The following is a 21,798-nucleotide window of genomic DNA, read 5'->3' as shown; positions in this document are numbered from 1 at the left end:
AAGAGGAATTGGAGGTTAGAGTTTTTATTTTAGGTTTATGAGAAACTGAGAAATTGGAAAATTGAGAATTTGTATGACTTATGAGTTATGAGGGAGGGTGGGCTTTGCCGCTTTGGGCTTTCACTTTTCAGTTTTTAGTATTTTTTTTTTTTTAAAAAAAAGTATGTTTACACGGTTCGGTTCGGTTCACCGTGAATTATTTTTTTTGCGAACCGAAACCGAACCGCTCACACTCAATATAACCTGTTCGGTTAACCGAACCGTTAAAGGCAAATCGGTTCGGTGAACCAAACCTGAAAATCATGCGGTTTTTCGGTTTTGCGGTGCGGTTTTTACGGTTCGGTTTTTTACGAACACCCCTAACGAAAAGTATATAGAGGGGTATGGAGATAATGGTCTTTCAATAGTTATTGAGAGACCGTGTCTCCCATGAGTTTGTGTTTCATGAGATATACGAACAATAATGATTACTAGTACACTAATTTCAAGAGATATTCGGAAAATAAAATGTCGAGCTTAAAGAAAAATTTAACGAAATAGTCTTCTACTGATCTTATTACTAGGCATGTGCACTCAAAGTATTTATTAGATCATATCATGAGAAATTACAAAATAGCCCGTGCATCGCACGGGCATTAAATCTAGTATATCTATCTATATTAATAAAGGAAGCTTTTTTCGAGCGATTACAGAGAGTCCAAATTTTCTAGACTACTTTACACATTAAAAATATTTTTTGATAAAATTTTATCAGAATACCATCAATATTTATCTAAAGTTGGAATCCTAAGTCAAATCAATAACAATTTGTGTTAGTATATAAACAACTATCCACCTCTTTAATATTCCAACTTTCACTTTGTTTTTTTATTTGTAATTGTTACCTGCGCTTCTAATGATGAAATTTAGTTTCTTATTTTATAGAATTTAGCTCTTTCACATACTTTTTACGTATTTCTTATTTGACAGTAATATATTTTGTATGTTAGATATTAACACTTCGTATATTTATTTGCTATGGCAGTGGTTCGAAGAAGAAAAACCGTGGATATACGACTTCGACACGAGCGAGGCAAGTGACTTCGATATTTTAAATCGTACTTTTACTAACATCCATCTATTTATTTGCAGGGAGCTTTGCTTGAGATGATTGACTTTGTGTCCATACTATTTTGTTAGGATACTCCGTATTAATTGGTTGCTTTCTTGAAGGGTTAAGGTTAGTGTACATATTGAGAATAGCCATTGTGATATGAATCCTTATATATAACTTAATACGGGGTATAATATAAAGATTGTTAAACATCACTTGCCATGACACAATGTATACTCTTGATTTTATTTTACTTTTTATATTTGGATTTTATTGTTTAAATTCGAGAACAATATGAATTATATGATCGTCTCTTATTTACGCTTAGTTTTAAGTATCTCTATTCGAAAATCCATTAATCAAGAATCCATGCATGCTTCTACCTTAGATCTCACAAACTAATGTTATTCGTAGCATTTCGATAAATTCACAAAGCAGATGTTTTTTTGCAGCTGCGTAATAATTTTACGTTGTTTTTATTGCAATTATTATTTTATTATTTTTTACTCATGTAGAATAACTATTCAAGATATATTTGCCAAAGATTAGGAATATATATGAATATAAATTTTTCAAAGTTTATCTAAGGAGAAAGAAAGGAACCTTAAGCTAAGCCTTCCAAAGACCGCAAATTTTGGTCGGGTGTCTAAGACCCCGTTCTTCTTTTCCACCATCAGCTTGAATAAAGACACTTCAACGATTCTCTCATAAATAGTAGGGCTTGGCATTCTAACTACATTACACGTAATTGTAAATTAGAGTATCAGTGATAGATAGTAGGGAAATTCTAGAGTAATAGTTATATCCTACCCCTCCTTATCTTTGTAATTAGAGCGTCAACCTTTAGCGACCTATTTTGATTATTAACGTATTAATATAATTAGTGGAAAGATAATATAAAATAAAATAAGATTATTAATGTATTAATATAATTAGTTAAAAGATAATATAAAATAAGATTTGAAGCTTAATTGGAGTAGAATACCTCAATTCTTCATCGTGACTAATATTTGAGCTCTCCTCTCTATATATGTGTGATTATATTACATCTTGCATATTACTATTCCCTAATCGAAATGTTCCTCTTCTTTTACCCCATATGTGCCGGTCATTTGTTGTTCAATTCCATTTTGAGATGTCTCGGTCAATTATTGTTGTCCTTTCTAGTTTAAGGGTGAACTTGATGAGTAATTTGATCATTCACTCACAATTTGGTTCGGGACGAAGAGAGTATATTTTTACTTTGTTCGTTTTTTCAAGTGAGACATGATTATATTTCACTAATTACAATACCCGTTAATTTAATATATAATGAAGGTTAACAATAAATTGTTCTACGAAGATCATATACATACCTTACGTTGTTAGTCAGACTATTATCATAAAATGATTATGGGTAAAGATAAACGTGTATTGCATCAATCAAAGATATTTCACTATTTTATGACAGTTTGAACTATTGTTCAAAAAACACAAACGGTTGAGACTATTAATGAAATTTGACAATTTACACAAATGAAATTGTATTGTACTCTTATTAAACAATTATATTTATTTACAAACTTCTTCCCAAGAATTTGTACATACCTACCATATAAAACTAGAACACGAGACAGATCTAATGTATTTAGAGTTTTTAGACGAAGAAAAGATATCTTAATGCACATTAATTACGTTACAATAATGACGGTATTATAGAACGTGTGATAAACAATTTAATTTCTCATCACGTTTTATCAGGTAATTCCGATAAACCATCACTTTCATTAATATAGAACAATATCAAACTAATATAGAAAACTTTTCAGAATTTATAATCCATAATGAAATATATAAAAAAATTATATTTAATTTGTTGTTGTAAAGATCTTCACTTAAGATTTGTATTGTTCGAGTAGAAGTGTTTACCAAACAATTCTTAACAAATTAAGATCAATTATCTACACAGAATTCAAATGAATTAAGCTACATACATTTTGTTGTTATAGTAACAAATAACAAGTCATCCTCAAAGTTAGATCTAATAAATACGGAGTAACATTTTTAATATAATTAAAAATATTACATAAAACTCTACCAATAGGCCCGTGCATCACACGGGCATTAAATCTAGTCTATATATATAAAAGAGGCTTTTTTCAGGCATCGTGAGAGGACTCCAACTATTTCTAAACACAATTTTAATTTTTAATAATTATCCCACTTAAAGATAATTATATTTGGATAATAAAATAAGAGATATACTAAATCACAAAAAGATTGGTTTTATAATATTTTTTACGATTAAAAATTAGAATATGATCTTCACGTGATTTTTGCGTTGTTAGATTCCTCTTGTGGTAGGTTACACATCCATAAACACCTTTTTCATCTTTTTCAATAACTAAAATAGTTTACGATTATGAGAGTGTGTAAATGTAAATTTAGTAGATGGATGGTAAATGTGTATTTACATAAACTATAACTATCCTAAACACCGCCTTGAACAAGGATCATGTACGATTACATCTATCTTATCACATAGTATGCAAAGTTATTTGATTTCAAGCCATTGAGACCTCCTTTAACACAGGAAGTTTGTGCCGAATCTTTGCTTTGTTTTGCTGAAGCAAAGCTAAGGTATTTTCTTGAACAGTCGGCCACATTAAGTCCCACGCACTACAAATAGATTTACGCCAGAAAAATCGTCATCGAGCGTATGACTGTATGAGGTTGATGTTTGTCGATAATAGTACCCCAAACCATGTGCAGAAGATATATAGCATATTATAAGGTTGTTGGATGTATCTACATAGTATAAAAGATGGGTTTTCTAAAGGATTTCTATTGGCTGGATTTTTCTTCATTTTTTTTTCTTTTTTTTAGTGGGACCCCCCATTATCTCTATACAATTAATTACACTACTCCTATTACTCTCTTAATCTTATTTAATTAAGATTACACATTTACACAACAATATAAAACCATATATTATACAATTACACATTAATAAATTAAAATTTAAAAACGTAATAAAATTTTCAAACAATCGTCCCCCTACCTCTAAGTCAGACAAATTAAATGTGAACAATGCATATTGATTAATCATCCGGAATTAGTAGTCAAATTCATTGTGTAAATCAAACAAAAAAAATCAGCATGACTATTATGCTCCAACATCACAAATTTAACAAAATAAATATACTAATATGACATTTGTATTGAAAGTAAAATAATTAGATGTAAATATATGGAACTATTTAGTACAATTTACTCATATATTCAATGATAAAACCTCCCGTTACAACCCGTGCATTTTTTGCACGGGTTTAAAACTAGTAACATGGTCTTGCCAAGTTGTTGTTGGATGTATAACATGGTCTTGCCAAGTTGCCAGTTTGCACTACGCATTGCAAATTTGCAAGTATGGAATTATGGCATTATGCTCATGGTGTTTAGATTGTTACAGATCATAGATTGTATTTCAATATAGTTTGAGAGAGTGTCAAGGTGTATGCATAAACCATCTTACTTTCATAAGAATTATTTTAGTGTCATAGTATGTAGCCTACCGCAAGATGTATTCAACAATGCAAAAATCACACAAAACGGTTGAGAGACAAGGGAGAATGATTGTATCGAAGTTGAGACGCACTTGAACGGCGAAGTGGAATGGAAAGCAACAGTTGATGATACCTCATATCTAGAAAAAAACAAAAAAAGTTGATGACGTGGACCCATTAGGAGAAATAGTTTGAAACCGACCTCCTAAAGCATGAATTAGTTTGATTTTGAGCCCTATTTTAAAAAAAAAAATCCCGACTTGGCTTCAATTCTATAAAAAAATGTCATGTGAGTGCATGACGCCCTAGATCTAACATAACATAAATTTTAATCTTTCGTTTTTAAATTTTACATACGGCTTACCATTGTAGAGTTATATACACTACATAATGAAAATACAACGTTTCATTAAAGACACTAATAGATATGATCTTGCATTCATGCTATGATAACTTTTAGAATAACCAAAAACTTATGCCATAATTTTAACTTGATCTCTTTAAAAAGAGATGAAAATTTGACTAATCACATACAACAAACAAAATACACAGTATTATATATCTACATGGCTACTTTACTTTCAACTGTACTCTTACTTTGTATGTAAAACTCTCTTGACCTAATAGTAATTCTTTTAGATAAAAATATAAAAGAACGATTTATGTACATAAATTCTCTCTTGGATCGCTTCTGAGTTCTGTCACAAATTAAAATTAAAATAGTTATAATACAATATGACATAAGTTTAAGTACAAGTAGTTTACAAGCAATATACGGTAAATAACAACTCCATTTGTGCGTCTAAAATTAAGCATTACTGCATCCATAAAATTTAATTATTTATCCCTTATTCATGTTCATTTAAAGACCTAACAATATTTAGTTACCTGTGCAACGCACGGGCACAAAATCTAGTATATATATATAATAGAAGCTATTTTGAGACGCGTGGTAGTCTCCAAGTTTTGTAAAAGACTCGAATAAAATTTTTAATTTTTAATTCCTAATATTCCATAGACTACGTATATTTAGTTGACAGAACTTATCTCTAAACATTATCTTTCAGTATATGGCTCTAACACAAATACTACAAACATTATTTCCGCAAGAGTATATATAGTGTCTCATCTCTCTTTCCTCATATCACACCGTCACGTTTAATCAATATATCTATCTATCTATCTATCTATCTATCTATATTATTAAAGGAAGCTTTTTTCGAGCGATTACAGAGAGTCCAATTTTTACAGACTACCATATAATTAAATAAATAAAGAGATAAATATTAAAATAAAAAATTAATTATCCTATGATAAGATAAAGATTGACTATGACATAGTCAATCATATACGTGGAGATATTTTTTTTCTTACTATCCACCGCATGATGAAACTCTTTGTGAAGCAAACATAATCAAATTACGATAGCTTTTTCGATTTATCTTTTCAAGAGTTTCCTTAATGAATATGAATCCTTTTAAAAGCAAACTATGTTAATTGATTATATATACACACATAATGGGCACTCATCTTAGTTTGTGCTAGATATTCCCCTCTTGTGTTGTTTTTCTTACTCATCTTAATTTTTTATTAGCAATAATTTTAATGGGTTTTAAAATTTGATTTTGTATACCTGTTATTCCTTTTAGTAGAATCTATCTAATTCTATGTCATATTAACTTTCATGATTGGTTGTGTTTTTTTTTTTTCAGGAATGGAGATGGTTTGATTAGAATTTGATGCAAACACCATACATGAGTTCATATCATCATCCTCTATGGTAATATTCAAATTTTAGTCTCTTTTGTATTGCTTTCAACATTAACCTATACATTTAATATCGATGCAATGTATGGGTGAGTTTTAGATTAGGAAAAGAATATAAGATGACATAATATACTATCAAAAGTCGTCACATGATAAAGCTTATTTGTGTTTTTGTCATAAACTAAAATTAGAAACGAAATAAAATCTATCTATATTAATAAAGGTAGCTTTTTTCGAGCGATTATAGAGAGTCCAATTATTGCGAACTACCTTATACAAATTAAATTAAAATAATCATTAAGAATAGATAAACAAATTAAAATAAATTAAAATAGGTGATAGAGTTTTTAGTTAACAGTAACCATGAAAATTGAGGATAATTAGGAGAATTGCCATAGAGAAGTCTTTTGTAAGTCAAACACATAAATTATAAACAATCTAATCTCGCCTACATCTAATGCTATATATAGAGAATTAGAGATAGGTTAACACCATAATTAATTCAATTGTAGCTTTCTCATTCAATGATTTTGCTATTGTTTCCATATAATTGTGTTTTTTTTTTTTATCTTAATTAGTTATTATATTTCCATCTTGCTATATTTGCTTAGTTTTTCTAGCTCTTTTTATCACGTCTACATTGAATCTTCAATCTACCATGCTCTTATGCGGATTTTCGGTCATGTCTTACTGTCTATGGTTTAGTAAAATAGTACGATATTCATCGGCTTATTTGTTTACCTTTGTTATTTTTTAGGAATATTTTAACTAAGAGTAAATAAATTATCGGGACAGAAGGAGTAGATCTTCCCAAGCAAGTTTGTGTCTATGTAAATCAAGGCATGCGAGGATATGAAGTGGTCATCATCTTATTTATCTTGAAGCGATACCTCTTCCTTTCCATGAGAAATTATCATCTCATAATATATACTTTCAGTTGTTTACTAAACATAGTACACCCTCTATCATTTGTTTAGCTAGAAATAGATTGTTAGTATTTAGCTATACTATTTATTGAAGTATGTAATATAATTGCATATTTTAAAATTGTATCATGAAATTTAGCTTCAAAGAATACCACTTAAAAATTTATAGTCCTTTTACAAATGGGTTTGTAGTAGCTTCAAATTTCTAAATATGTTGGAGAATATTAATTACGGTATATGGCAATATACTGTAATCGTAATAATATTATAATGATATGACGAATATCTTGAGTTGCCTATTATAATGCTATGACGAATATCTTAAGTTGCCTACTTTACGAGATTCTAGGTCGAGATTTAGGTTATATCGAATGCTATATAAATAAAACTACGATTACCTTTATACTTTCTCTTATCTCGAATTTTATTAAAATACATATTCTACTTAGGGTAGAATTATTAATTTATAATTTAATAAGTTGATTTAAATCTAAATCACATTTATTTAATATGAAGATAAGAACTCAGGATCAGTTATCAATTTCAAGAGTCCTACGCTCCTATACAATTTGACATCTCAAAATAGGTAAGAGAAGAAAGAAAATAAATATTTGGATTATCCTTTTTGAATGCAAATTAATATGGAGATTTGGAGAATATTTTATGATCTAACTTAAATCAAGTATAATGACAATACAATATGAATTGAGATTATTTAGATGAATAGGACAATAAAAACTGAAATTGACTCAAAACTTTCTATCAATTATGCTATGTAAATTGTAATGTTTACCATAGATTGGGCGTTGGCATAAGTGTAGTAATTTTAGTTGAGATTCATAAAGCTTGACTTACAAAAAGTAATACAAGTATGACTGTATGAGACGCCTAAGGTATGAGATACCTAAAAGAACCAGAAGATAGAAACAACTATACTTTCATGTGAAGTTGGTAAAGAATAAAGATTAGGATAAATATTTGCTTTATTCCAATTTTATTATCCCATTTTACTTCAAATTTTATCTCATAATTAATATTCCCTTTCTAAATTTAGAAAAGAAAAACTTTTCTTATTCATATCCCTAAATAACTAACTACCACCATAAAACTTGGGAGCTTAACTCTTCATACATTTAAAAAGTAAAGTTGATAATTCACTACTTTTCCTTAAATCCTCCCAAAATAAAAATTGGGACAGTAAAAATGGGATGGAGAAGACAGTTGTAGCAATTTAATAGTAAAGTGCATTACAATATCAATGATGACAAGGTATTTTTATGGCCAAACTCATAGAATCATAGTCCTAATTAATGAGTACGGAGTATTTGTTAACTTAAAAGTTATATTTAAGTAGTAGGCCATGTTCTTTTAGATTTAAAATCACTCCTTTAAATTCAGTTTAATTCTTATAAGTTCAGTTAAAAAAAACTCAGTTTTAAAAAATTAAGCTCTTTTAATTTAGTTCAACTTTTACAAGTTTCGTTCAAAAAAGTTAAACTCAATACATAGTTACATACCCATTATCCTATAAATTAAGCTTTTAATTATAAGTTATGTTCGGCTCCTCCAAGTTCAATTAAGATTATATACGTTCAATTCAGTAAAATTAAGTCCAAGAACAGGGAATTAGAGTATTATAACATCATAAATTCATAATCATACGATATTACAAATTGGCCCGGGCATTGCCCGGGCATTAAATCTAGTTCCATTAGATTTCAAACAACATACGTACATATAAATACCATTTATACAATGTCCTTTAAAGTTAACTTTATGTTTCCCCTTTGGTTTTCTGTTTGAGCTTTTGCAGAGAACAAAACCTAGGGTTTTTAATTATTAGAATTACGTGAAAAAATTCGTTATCTTAACTAATATGCACATTGCTTTGATGCTTTTGTTTTATCATCCCATTGATTCATATGTATTGATTATTTTCTATTTGTTTATTTGTAGGTCCTTAGGCCCGGTCTTTTGTTTATATGGTGCAGGAATTGGATCGGTATGATCAAACGAAAACGTATTTTATTGTTGTATGGCCATGCATAATAAATAAAAACTTGTGGCATTCAAATAATAATACTCCATTGGAGATAGTAAAAACACGTACAAGATGGTTAAATTTATGTAGGTAAATTTTTATGGTTTTATTTACAATTATAGAAGTGAATTTCGATCCACAACCATCTTTATAATAAAAGGTGGGAAGGAACTTTCATTAGACGGGATGCGTACATGTTTCTTGGTCGATTTGATGGAGGTAAAGCTATAAAGGTATACAAAATAAACGATGTTCTTGCAAGTATTTGTTCTATTTATGGTCCATTTCATTATAATGGTTATTTTGTGGTTTTGATCAATTTTGTCAAATATGCCTGAGCACTATGGCAAAACACACGAAGCATCATTAAATGCTTTGTTGTGAGATTTGCTATACGAGAATCAGCTAATTAAGATTAGTTTACATTCGTCTTAAATCATTACTTCATCTAATATCATTAATATGATTAACAAATATATACTTTCTAATATATGATTCCTTACGTTATTAGCATAAATATCAATCGAGCATGTATAATAAATGTTTTCGCAACAATTATATCTATTTTATCATATATTGTAACTATTTTTAATTAGTATCTCATTTTATAGTCTACATACCCGTTTTTATTAAATTTTGTACCAGTTTTTTATCAATTTGTAATTAGTCTCTCAAGTAAGTTTATTAAGAAATCATCTCTTAAGAGACCAGACCTACTATTATTACAATCAACTTTGTGAGTAATTTAAAAGCTAATACAATTATTAAGTTTAGACGAATTTTTATGAATTACCAAATAATTTGAACAAGTACAGGAACAAATATTATTACACAGAACAGTTGTAAATAAAGATTTTAGCACAAGTCCATACCATGGTTTTGTACTACGTGTGTTATCTATTGTATGACTTTCATCAATAATTTGTAAAAATGTTATATAGGCTACGTGAGTTTTAAAAGAAATCATAAAAAATATTGTATCTATGTTTCAAACCACTTAGACCCTGTTATTTTAAATTTAGTTTCACAAATTAATTCTTATTTCAGTTCAGCTTAATTCTTATTTTAGTTCAACTTCAATAAGTTCAATTCAGTTCAGTCAAATCCATTAAGATTAATTCAACTCTTTTAGCCGAAAAAAACATAGCCTTAATTTGTGAAGAGAAGAGTTTAGTTCAATTCTGATCAGAGAATTTCAGTCCAAAAGAACGCTACTTTAGTTAAGCCCACTTAAGGTTAGAATATTACATAATGGCCCGTGCAACGCACGGACATTAAATCTAGTAATTAGTACTCCCGACTCAACAAGAAGTTTACACTTTATTATTATTATTTTTTTTTTGGTTCAAATGAGCGCACTGTCGCAGGTGAGAATCAAACCCCCAACTTCATGGTTGGAGTAAGCGAGCTCTTAGCCTCTTAAGAGAGTTAACTCTTGTTCTCTCACTTTATTATTCTGCGAGGACTGGGATTAAGAATCCGTTGAGTTAGAGGGAGTAATTAATACTAATATATATGCACCTAAGAATAGTTTTTAACTAGGATCTATTGATCAAAACTTGAAAATATGTGTGCATAATAACTTGTCACTCATCCAACCTGACCAAACCATGTTCCGACATAACCTAAACTGTCCCAAACCCGAATATTGACAAGACATGGAATACAGCACTCTGGATATTTGAGTTTCAACAGATTAACAGACAGCTAATCCAACACATGCCAAGATCAACCATGCCAACGCCAAACCCCAGCAAATTATAAGGGCAATGAAGCAAACTAGAGAAAAGCAAGCAAACCAACATTACTGTACAAATCTACGTCTATATACTCTATAAAATAGAAAAAAGTATCATAATTCTGTTACAACCTATCAAAATCCCCTTCAAAATGTTTGCCAGCTACTACGTTCTAGTCAATAAGCACATTAGGGCTGGGGGATTAGTCAAGGTACCCGGAAATAAAGCAGTCTCTCATTCGCTGTAACCTGACTGACTCAAATTTTCTAGCAGCATTTCTACACCTATCTTGTTACTTTCTCGATTCAGCTGGGCCTTTTCCCTTCAACTGTACTCTAGGCACCTCTACATCTACATTTTTTTCCCCTTTTGATTTTTTCGATTTTTTTGGGTTTTTGGGTTTTTTTTTTCTTTTTTTTTTTTTGCTTTTTGGTTTTTTAAATTTGCATCATAGATGACTAAAACAAGTCACGGGGAAAAACCCCAACTCATTGACCACTGAAAGCCGCGCTTAAACATCCTCGAAATGGAAGGCAATGTACCATAGCAGTTTACTTATTGACATCATCTGTTTCGACTGAAAAATAGGTAGTCAGGATGGTTAACCTGGAGAAGCCTGAGCCAATTATCAGCTGCTTGCAAGAGTGAGTTCACTAACTGATTGTCCTTTCCACTACTTGAAGTCCACAATGATCCTCTGAACTTGTAAGAAGAAAGACCGTAAACTGGTAGAGAGATCCTTGGAATGCCATCAATCTCATTTGAGTAAGTCACCACCGGAGCTTGAGAAGGGGCATCTGCAAATTAGAAAATTATGAGTACCACATTGAAAAACAGTGTTTCAGGAATAAATTACTAATTGAAGCAGTGCAATTTAAACTCCTCTACTTTAGGCTGAGGAGTAAGTTTCCACTATCAAATTAAACTTCAAACTCATGTTGATGATAGGCTGATAGCAACTCCGGAGCTTTTAAATCAACAAGTTGTGGATGTAGAATTTTACAGCGGAATTTATTGTGTTTGCTGTTGTAAATCGTGAAAACAGAACAGAAACTGGGATAGAATAATCTGGTTCTAACCTCGCAAGGTTATAGCTCTCCATTTGCTATGAAGCCTCGCAGGAAGAGTCCTAATCTAATCTTATCTTATTTTATTTATGTATAATCTGAAAAATAAGGTCACAAATAGGCCTTATTTATAGTCCTGCCCGATGTCAGGAGTCTGACTACAACTCTAATACCTTAGCTTGCTAATTAAGCTATCTAACTCTTTCCTAATCTAATTAGGAAACTTATTTAACTAATAATAATTAAAAATACAACCAGAATTTAGAAATCCCATAACAACTCGGATTAGGAAATAACAAGTTTTCTAACTTGACTGGTATAAGCTAATTTTCCTAATCTTATTCAAAAATAATAACTAATATTCTAAGTCCTATACGGTTTAGGATACCGTTTCTTCTAGTTGGCCTAGGAAACCGTGTGTTTCCAGCAGCTCTCATTTGTTCCCTTATTGCACCTACATCACCTACATCACAGTGTGTTACAAAATAAGGAGAAAGAAGGGGTGGAGGGGAGAGGAGGGGGAATGAACCAAGGTAGTTTTTCTTCCAAATTGTCCCTATGTTGGAAAGATTTTAATTTGCCTTATAGAAAGAAATGGAGGGGTCTGCTTTAAATTACTTCAATTCGCTAACCAAACAAAGAAAATTGCCTCCCTCTTATCCCCTCCCTTCCCTTTCCTTTCAAATCTCTCCATCCAAACAAAAGGTTAATATCAGGATTTTCCCAATATCTCGGCAAGATTGTAATAAATCCTCATCAGTCATCACCAACTGTATACCATTCAACCAGGACCTTCATGGTTTTATTTATTCACCAACATGGCAACATCACTGCCGCTTCTCAAAAAATCAAAAAATGATGAAAAGTAGTAAAAGTCGAAAGGATCAGTCAGGGATGAGCTGACAGGCTTTTTAAGCAAGAGAAAAGGCCAAAGAGTTGCTCAACAAGTATTTGACTATGCATATCCACACAAAAGGTGCAAGAAACTAATACAATAAGGTTGTACGACACTGCTGTATTTTTTGGATACTCCCATCATTCAGACCTCAATCTTGCTATCCCTACTGCAATAGTGAATAACTTGTTCATAAAGAATATACACTATAACAGGAAGAAGGCAAGCACGCAGCCAACAATTACAGTTCTTGCCACAAACAGAAAAGGCACCAACCATTATCAAGTATTAGCGCATTACCTCCTACTGGGGTGTAAAGAGAATGATAGGTCAAGAAACAAGCCTCCAAATCTTTCAATGTTGGTCCCGTTGGTATCCTATAAATTGGGTACCTAAAATATACAAATTATATTAATATCAGCAGTAAAAGGCAAGTTAATACAAGAGACTTGAAGGCACTAAATAATACCATGCCACAGATAGCCAACTGGTAGACAGTAAATCACAACTCCGAAGTGAATTTAGCTCCGGAAATCGCAAGGCCAGATCAGATATCTGACCAAACAAAATAAAGAAGTAAGCATTATAATAAAACTGAGCCATCAACTTCAGAGGGGACAATGAGAGGATAACCTTATCAGCCAGAGGTTCACGACAAAAGGGCGGATCGTACTCAAGATATTGAAACAACAGGGAAACTTGAGAATTCCCTGATTCACCATCGTCACTTGACCCCTCATGCACCGTTATATGCTGGGTTTTTGAGAGCAATTTCTCCATTTTGAAAGAAATATCGCTCGGAAGGCTGCAAGGATTGTGCTGCCCTCTAGAGTATGTCAATGCCTGGTCCCTCTCAGAATCACTGCTACCGCCACTACTTGAATTGCAGTCCTCACTCTTTCGCCTGGTACATACAAAATCGTTTAGCCTTCTGCCAGTAAGAGATTCCAAAATACTTTCTAACCAATCAATAAAGCAACAGTTTTGTTATGCGTCAAAAATATGATAAAGAAGAGGATGTCATTGTGTAAGCTAAAAACCTGTAGTATACAATGTAATAAAAAAACTTCTCCACATGAAACATAGCAATAAGCTGGCGTAGTACGGCAGCAGGTATACTAAGGATACATTTGTTAACCTACAAACGTCGCTATGAAAGATAAAGCACTAGCTTATAGAAACTTAACAAATAAATCCCAAAGACTAACATTCCATATATGGTTACGTTTTTTACTGCTAGCCCTAAGCGGTACACCTTCCAAAAAATTCTAACTAAGAGCGACAGTCAGAACTTTTCGCTACAAACACTTAAAGCATTGTGTTATCGTGCATGAAATTACAGGTTCTGGAGGTTCTGGAAATACCCTGCACAAAGACAAAAAAACATATCTATAGACCGTCATGTTGTCGTTATCATAGGAGATACTAATTCAACAGTGTCAAATGGCATAATAACTATTTACCAACTTTTACGCGCCTGACAATTTCAATATGTCGAGCGACCATACAGCATTAATGAACAACCCCTCCCCCTCGGGTTACCTTAATGTGTGACTTTTAGAGTCCTGTAATCAGAAATGTCGCACAATTCATATCTAACTAAGACTGCATCAAACCATCAGCTTGGCTACACTAGTCAGGCCACTAAATGTGAGGACATAATTTAAACATAATAAGTAAACTCTCAGTTAACATATAAATGACTTGATTTGTTTTCTCAGTCAACTACATCACATACACTAATTAAATTGCTGATTTCCTTAGGCCATGAATCTAATGTTCAACTAATAAATTGTTATGATCTGCCTTTAAAGTTTCCGATATGCTAGGTGTTATGTCGCATGTGTATCTGTTTTAAAATTGTTCCAATATACCACCTACGAGTCCAAGGATCCATTGCTAGCAATACAATAACGAAAACCACAAGTTAGTCTGTTACACATTTCCAGCCAAGATGCTCCAATATACCATGTGTATACAAAGGCATTTCCATATAACATCTTGGATGCAAATGTCGCATGTTTATCTCCAGGTCCATTGCCAGTAATACGATAACAAAAAACCACACGGCATTACACATTTCCAACGAAGACACCATTGTTAAACTACGTAGGCATCCCCAAGTGCTGATTCTTATTTCATACTCTCACACAAAACTTTATTCTGTTAGTTCAATTTTTTAAGCCAAAGTGGCATGAAAAGAATATTTCTATATGTTTAATAATAAGTCATGAGCCCATGTTACAAGAAGCATGCATAAGTTGCGGTACAACTAAGACGAGAACAAAATGCACTCACTCGCTCATGGCTCATCAATAGCAACATCTCACACTGATTTATCTACATGAGTTCTTAGTTTGAGGAGGCGCAAGGCGCATCGAGGTGCTATGGGGCCGAGGCGACGAGGCCAAGGTTCGCCTTACGGTTTTGTACGTGAGGCGCTTAATTTGAAGAGGAGCAACTACAGCAAGGCGCGCCGAGGCGCAAGGCGCAAGGAAATGGGGCACGACTTTTCGATACGAGTTGCCCCATATTTAGTAACAATTTTGTATTTTTCAAATAACATTTTGGACAACAATACTTTTTTAAGAGTTTTCATGCTGGCTATCATGTAAATGAGTAAAAGTTAGGAATAATGTGTAAAAGAAATGGCATACTTAAAGATCTAGATTAAAAAGATATGGAAAGTGCGTACTAGCGAATCTTATTAAGTGAGACTCGTCTAAAAGGTGCACCTAAATTGCACCGAGGCGTGTCGTTTTAGCTGGTGCCTCATCCAAGGCTGCCTTAGCTGCACTGGAGGCGGGTTTTTTAAACTAAGGTGAGGCGCCCTATTTTTAGTAACAAATTTATGTTTTAATGGTGGCTTTGCTCGAAATGATATCAAATCTTTGAAAGAATGAAAATCAACTTTTACTTTGCTTAAGGATTTCATATAACATATCTCCGACACGTCTTGAAGGAAGGTAAAAATCACATATTTATAGAAACAAAACAAACAATTACTTTCATTAAGTGGCCCGCGCGAACAAAAAGAAGGCATTTTATGACACCATATGGGTTTAGGACCTTAGTTTGAGAAGGCGCAAGGCGCATTGAGGCAATGGGATCCCAGGGCGACGACGAGGCGCAATAGGCGAGGCAAAGGCGCACACCTAGGTTTGAAAATGCGCAAGGCGCACCGAGGCAAAGGGGCCGATGCGACGAGGCGCCTTTTGGACGTAGTCGCCCTATTTTTTATAACAAATTTGTAATTTCCAAATAAAATTTTGGGAAACAATAGGTTTTTTAGGAGTTCTCAAGTTGGCTAACATGTCAACGAGTAAAGTTAGGAATAATTAGGAAACGAAATGGTGAGCCTTGTCTAAAAGATATGGAAAGTGCGTATTAGTTAGCCTTGTTAGAACTTATTAGGTGAGCCTTGTCTAAAAGGTGTACCTAAAATGCACCGAGGCGTTTTGGCTAGAAACTCATCCAAGGCGCGCCTTAGGCGCACATTAAGGAGTGCTTTTTTAAACTAAGGCGCTCACCTTATGAACAAGGCGCATTGATTATCAAATGAACATCTATATTATAGAATAATTTTTTGTGCAACAAGAGTCCCCTTTTTTGTTTTTAAAGAGGGCTAACATGAATTTATAAGTGGAAATGAAGCATTAGGGGGAAAGAGAAGGGTGAAATGAAAGACTTTGGGAAAAAAAATATAGGATTTAATAGTAGTGCGCCTCGGGTGCGCCTTTTGGATCCCATGCGCCTAAGACACCTTGGTAGCCTTAGTGCGCCTTGCGCCTAGGTGCGTCAGAGGCGCACTTTTTTAAACTAAGTTTAGGACTAAAAGATAAACCGGAAAGGAAGTTATCCTACTTTTTTATCAAGAAGTTGAAATTGTTTTGAAACTGTGGATCAAAACGAGAGATTGGAACACCTAGTGTACAGAACAAGGTTTAAAATTATGATATTGGATATGTCGAACAATTTCCTAATGTATAAATCCCCATTCAGGAATCTTATTCACAGTCCAATGTAACCTCCTTTAGCGTGCCATATTATGAATATGCATATGGTACTTTCACAAATGGTAACTCAGATAATTAAACCATACAACGGAACCTTAAATGCTCAAGTCTAAAAATAAAATTCAACTGCCCAGCTCTTCTGAGGTTATCCTTGTTAATAGTTCACATTAGCATACCCTCGCCCAATTGAATCAGAAACTGTACAGTAACAATACGTGCACTCAAAACTTTATCGAAGATATGGGTGATACCTTAAAAGATAAGACTAGATGGCCCATAGAAAGTGGTCAGCCATGAAAATTTCAAATTCGACCCTCCCAGAAAGAAAACAAACTAAAAATAGAAGAAAAACTCGGTTTACATGTGTGATTGCATGATTTCAACAGAAACATGAGAACCTGCATTGTAAAAGATATCTTTGCAAAGAGAAACATTGTGATATAGGAAGAATCCAAGGCCCTGGCAGTTAGAGGGCGCGTGGATTTTTGACATACCATTGCCGTTGAGCAACAACATAAATGAATAGTTAACTTTTACAATACTATGGGTCTCCGCAAAAAGACAATGTACCAAAACTAGATACTCCATGGTTACATTTAATTAATATAAATCCATGGAATGCAAGTCAATATTCTAGAATTACTAACTGAAGGGTTTACATCAGATAATACCACAGAAATACAAAGATAAAACTAAACATGTACAAATCCTATGAAAACCGAAGTGACATTCAATGATTCCAGTTATACAGAATAAATGAAACTTGAAGAAATGCAGCATCGAGCATAAACGAATTTCAGATACCTTGACTTAACAGGAGATTTTGAAGGATCAACATAGATTTGAATGCCTGACAAATAGGGTACATAGTATTGAACAACAGAATCACTGTCATTCAATACCAAAGGAACTCCGGCACCATAAGCACTCCACTCCTTAAATGAATTCCACAGGTCACTGAGGATGAAGTACGGTTGGACCTCGCCATCACATGTACTTAAACCCTTCATTGTCGTCTGCAAACCATCATTCCCCAATCCAATCAAACCAATTACTCAATGAGCATAACTTATTATGTTGGCAATAAATGTGTTAATGCAACCACAAACAATCAACTTTCAGTTTCAGCAACTATTTTATTAAAAAACAACCATTTATTCACTTAAACCAATGAAGCTATGACCCAATATTCATTCCAGAAAATAAGTGGTCATGTACTCTGTCGCTTAAAAAACACTTTCGAAAAGTTAAGCTATTACTCCCTCTGTCCCGGTCATTTGTTGTCTTTTTCCATTTTTGAGCGTCTCAGTCATTTGTTGTCCTTTCTATTTTAAGAATGAACCTGAGTAATTTGAGCATTCTCATTTAATTTGTTCCACTTGTCATTTAGTTATTGGCCCTCTCCTCTTTCCTTGGTCTTTGTGCCAAAACCAAAGGACAACAATTGACGGGACGGAAGGAGTAAAATAATACTCTCACACAACGAGTGACAAAATACGCTTCCTATGGCGATATCGTCCCCCCTAACCCAATCAATTTAACCCATTTTGAATCAGTAACAATCTTCAAGTTCACAAAATGCAAAATCCCAAAATTGGAATGACAAGGACCGGTTCCAAGAGTTGGAAGTGTTGAACCCTGACATGCACTTAATCAAGAAATGAATGCATCAACAAAACAACATATAATTTTCTTAAACACTCATTCAACATGTATACAAGTAATCTCCATAATAAACAAACTAATAACAAATCGATAACGCGTAAAATAAATAAAAATAAAAATAAAAAAAGAAATAAAATACCTTGGATAGATAATGGGCATGAACAGAAGGAGTAATTGCTCCAAGGAAACATTCTAAATTACTTAAAGGCAACTCAACACTTGGTGAAATGACACTTATACCCTTCGCTCCACCATTAACAACATCATTTTTAGTTCTTTCAATTTCTGCCTTCTTCTCATTATTATCATTAATTTTATTTAAACTTGAACTTAATTTCTTATCATTATTCTTATTATTATTCTTCTTATTATTAAACCCATAACTTTGTCTTCCATTAAACTGTAACCCAGTTCCCACCATTTTTCTTTGTTTTTTTTTTACTAAAACTCAGAAAAAATAAACAAAAAAAAACCCAGAAAAAATTAATTCCCAAGAATTAATTTTTGTAAGAAATCAAGAAAATAAGACGATTTTTTTTCGAACTGCCCAGAATTTTAATAAAATCCAAGATCAAAACAAGAATTTAAGAAAAATGAGAATAATTGGGTATGCTTAGTTTTGACGAAAGTTGATTTTATTTTATTTTTTTATGATATGATGTTAGCGTATTAATTTTGAAAAACGAAAGAAAGCTTAGAAATTCAGTGACCACGGAATTGATAGATGACAGAAGAGAGACCAAAATAAAAATAAAAGAAAAAAAGATTAAATTTGGTTTTTGTTATTTTTTGTATGAAAATGAAACAATGTCAATTTTTTTTGTATAATTATTTGGGTTTTTCTTTGGATTTTATCAGGAGAAAATAGACGGATGAAGCAATGAGGAAAATAGGAGAGATAAGCTAGGGAGAAGAGTTTTAAGTGAGTGATGATGTGATTTATTAATATTATTATAGGGTAGATACATGAAATCGTCCAAGTTTGTGTAACGCAACTATAAGATTATTTTCCACTATTATCGTCCAAGTAGCTAAAATGGGGCAAAAACAAAATTCTTATGTCCTGACCGATTATTTATTTATCTTTGGTTTTGCATAAGATCAAAGAAAAGGGAGAGGATCATTTGTAATGATTGTTAGTGGATGACAATTGGAATATAATGGAGGTGTATGATCAAATTACCCATAAAATCCCTCCATTATATAGAAAGTAAAATAAATGAATAAAATACTCTAAAAAATGTAATGGGTAAACAAATGACCGAGACAGAGAGAGTAGTAAAAATCTTATGTATATATCCAAGTAGGGTGTTATTTGACCTTATAAAAACTTGGGAAAAACAGTCTTTCACTAAGGCCCTGTTTTTCTTTTGATTAAACCGACAAAGATATTTCGCATCCGACCAAGTCAACATATTGAGCAAGGTCAAAGACATCCACAAAGAAGTCAATCCGCTTAGGCTTAGCCGATCTGGCCCATCTACTGTCACTGGTCTCAAGATGGCAACTTGCAAATGGGCACATACCCGCGTACTCACATCCAAGACCCCCTACGGTGAGTCAACAGGGCCCGCCGGCCGCCATAGGTCCCTCGGCCGAGGGGTAGATCGATCTTTCCACCGCTAGCCACTTGGCCACTTGGCCACTACGCGACAAAAGGTGAAAGTCTATAAATACTCCTCAACCTTCATTGAGGAAAGGATCCACAACTTAACCTAAGAAACACTATTCATCCGTATAATCTTCCCTCTCTCTCTACAATATACATTTAGCCAAGGAACAACTTATCCCTAAGTTATCGACTTGAGCGTCGGAATGAAAGACGCTTGGCACAAAGCCAAGCCCCCGCCTCGTTCATTGTTGCAGGAGAGGCCGAGAGGAACGATAAAGACAAGAAGGATTCAACCAAGGACATCATTCTACGAGCAACGGGTGGTAACGAATATCGCTGCGGAATTACACCGAATGTAAATGAATCGATTTGAATCAACTAAACTTATAAGATTCGAATCGAATCGAACTTATAGGATCGAATCGAATCGAATCGAACTTATAGGATCGAATCGAACTTATAGGATCGTAATCGATTCGAACTTATAGGATCTCGAATTGAATCGAATCGAATCGAACTTATATGATCTAAATCGAACTTATAGGATCGAATCGATCTCGAACTTATAGGATCTCGAATCGAATCGAACTAAACTTATAGGATCTCGAATCGAATCGAACTTATAGGATCTGAACTGAATTGAACTTATAAGATCTGAACTTTTCTGAACTGAACTTATAGGAGCCGAACTTAACTTAATTTTATTTTATTTTATTTAACTTAATTATTATTATTATTATTATTATTATTATTATTATTATTATTATTATTATTATTACTTGTCAAGAGAGAACATTGATAAAAAAAAAATTATAGTTTTTGACTATGTTGTTTCGTACCTAATACATGGCCTTATTCCGCTTTTTATCAAACATGCCCAAATTTATTGTGAAGCTGAAATTATTAATGAGAGGAGTGATTTTTTTTAAAATAATAATGTATGTATCGAATAATTAATGTCAAATGTTTTTGTATCGGTCTTTAAAAATAATACTCCGTATATAACTTTTCTGAACTAAAATTATAGGATCTGAATTTTTCTGAACTGAACTTATAGGATCTGAACTGAACTGAACTTATAGGATCTGAACTGAACTTATTAGATCTGAACTGAACTGAACTTATAGGATTTGAATCAATCAACTTATTGGATCTCAATCGAACTTATAGGATTCGATCGAATCAATCGAACTTATAGGATCTCAATCGAATCAAATTAAGTGAATTTAAATCCAAAAGCACATGACCTAACTTACTGAAATATCACTTATTATGCACTCTTTTATTATTAATGGTTTCATCGATCCATATCCATATCCACAAGATAAATTGGGTGGAATAGATAACTGTTGGATATTTTTATCCTTAATATTTTATTACTATTCATTAATTAATTTTCGAGATTTACAAATTATAGACTTAAATGAAGTTAAGG

General features: G+C 32.7%; 1 protein-coding gene across 3 annotated transcripts; it reads right to left on the bottom strand.

Moving 5' to 3' along the window:
• Positions 1–4,368: 4,368 nt before the first annotated feature.
• LOC141626483 (uncharacterized) lies at positions 4,369–19,682 on the bottom strand. Of its 3 annotated transcripts, none has more exons than XM_074440268.1 (7): positions 18,891–19,676; positions 17,891–18,102; positions 13,704–13,974; positions 13,540–13,625; positions 13,371–13,462; positions 11,715–11,905; positions 4,369–4,775 (listed from the first exon to the last, which is right to left on the bottom strand). In XM_074440268.1, the coding sequence occupies exons 1-7, from the start codon at positions 19,170–19,172 to the stop codon at positions 4,770–4,772; spliced, it is 1,140 nt and encodes a 379-aa protein (XP_074296369.1). In that variant the 5' UTR covers positions 19,173–19,676; the 3' UTR covers positions 4,369–4,769. The 3 variants fall into 3 exon arrangements, with proteins under 3 accessions (XP_074296369.1, XP_074296367.1, XP_074296368.1); XM_074440266.1 differs by lacking the exon at positions 4,369–4,775 and adding an exon at positions 5,186–5,333 and having other exon boundaries at positions 18,891–19,677; XM_074440267.1 differs by lacking the exon at positions 4,369–4,775 and having other exon boundaries at positions 11,174–11,905; positions 18,891–19,682.
• Positions 19,683–21,798: the final 2,116 nt, after the last annotated feature.

Source organism: Silene latifolia, chromosome Y (assembly GCF_048544455.1).
Source record: "Silene latifolia isolate original U9 population chromosome Y, ASM4854445v1, whole genome shotgun sequence".
NCBI lineage: Eukaryota > Viridiplantae > Streptophyta > Magnoliopsida > Caryophyllales > Caryophyllaceae > Silene > Silene latifolia.
This window is presented reverse-complemented; position numbering and strand designations above follow the sequence as displayed.

What these genes read in the sequence shown, in the direction of transcription:
- LOC141626483 (XM_074440266.1), bottom strand. Translation starts at nt 19,172, where the DNA reads ATGGTGGGAACTGGGTTACAGTTTAATGGAAGACAAAGTTATGGGTTT. An exon ending in AAATCTCCTGTTAAGTCAAG is followed by an intron (nt 13,975 to 17,890) that starts GTATCTGAAATT and finishes TGTATGTACCAG; the next exon opens with GCGAAAGAGTGAGGACTGCA. An exon ending in AGTTGGCTATCTGTGGCATG is followed by an intron (nt 13,463 to 13,539) that starts GTATTATTTAGT and finishes TGTATATTTTAG; the next exon opens with GTACCCAATTTATAGGATAC.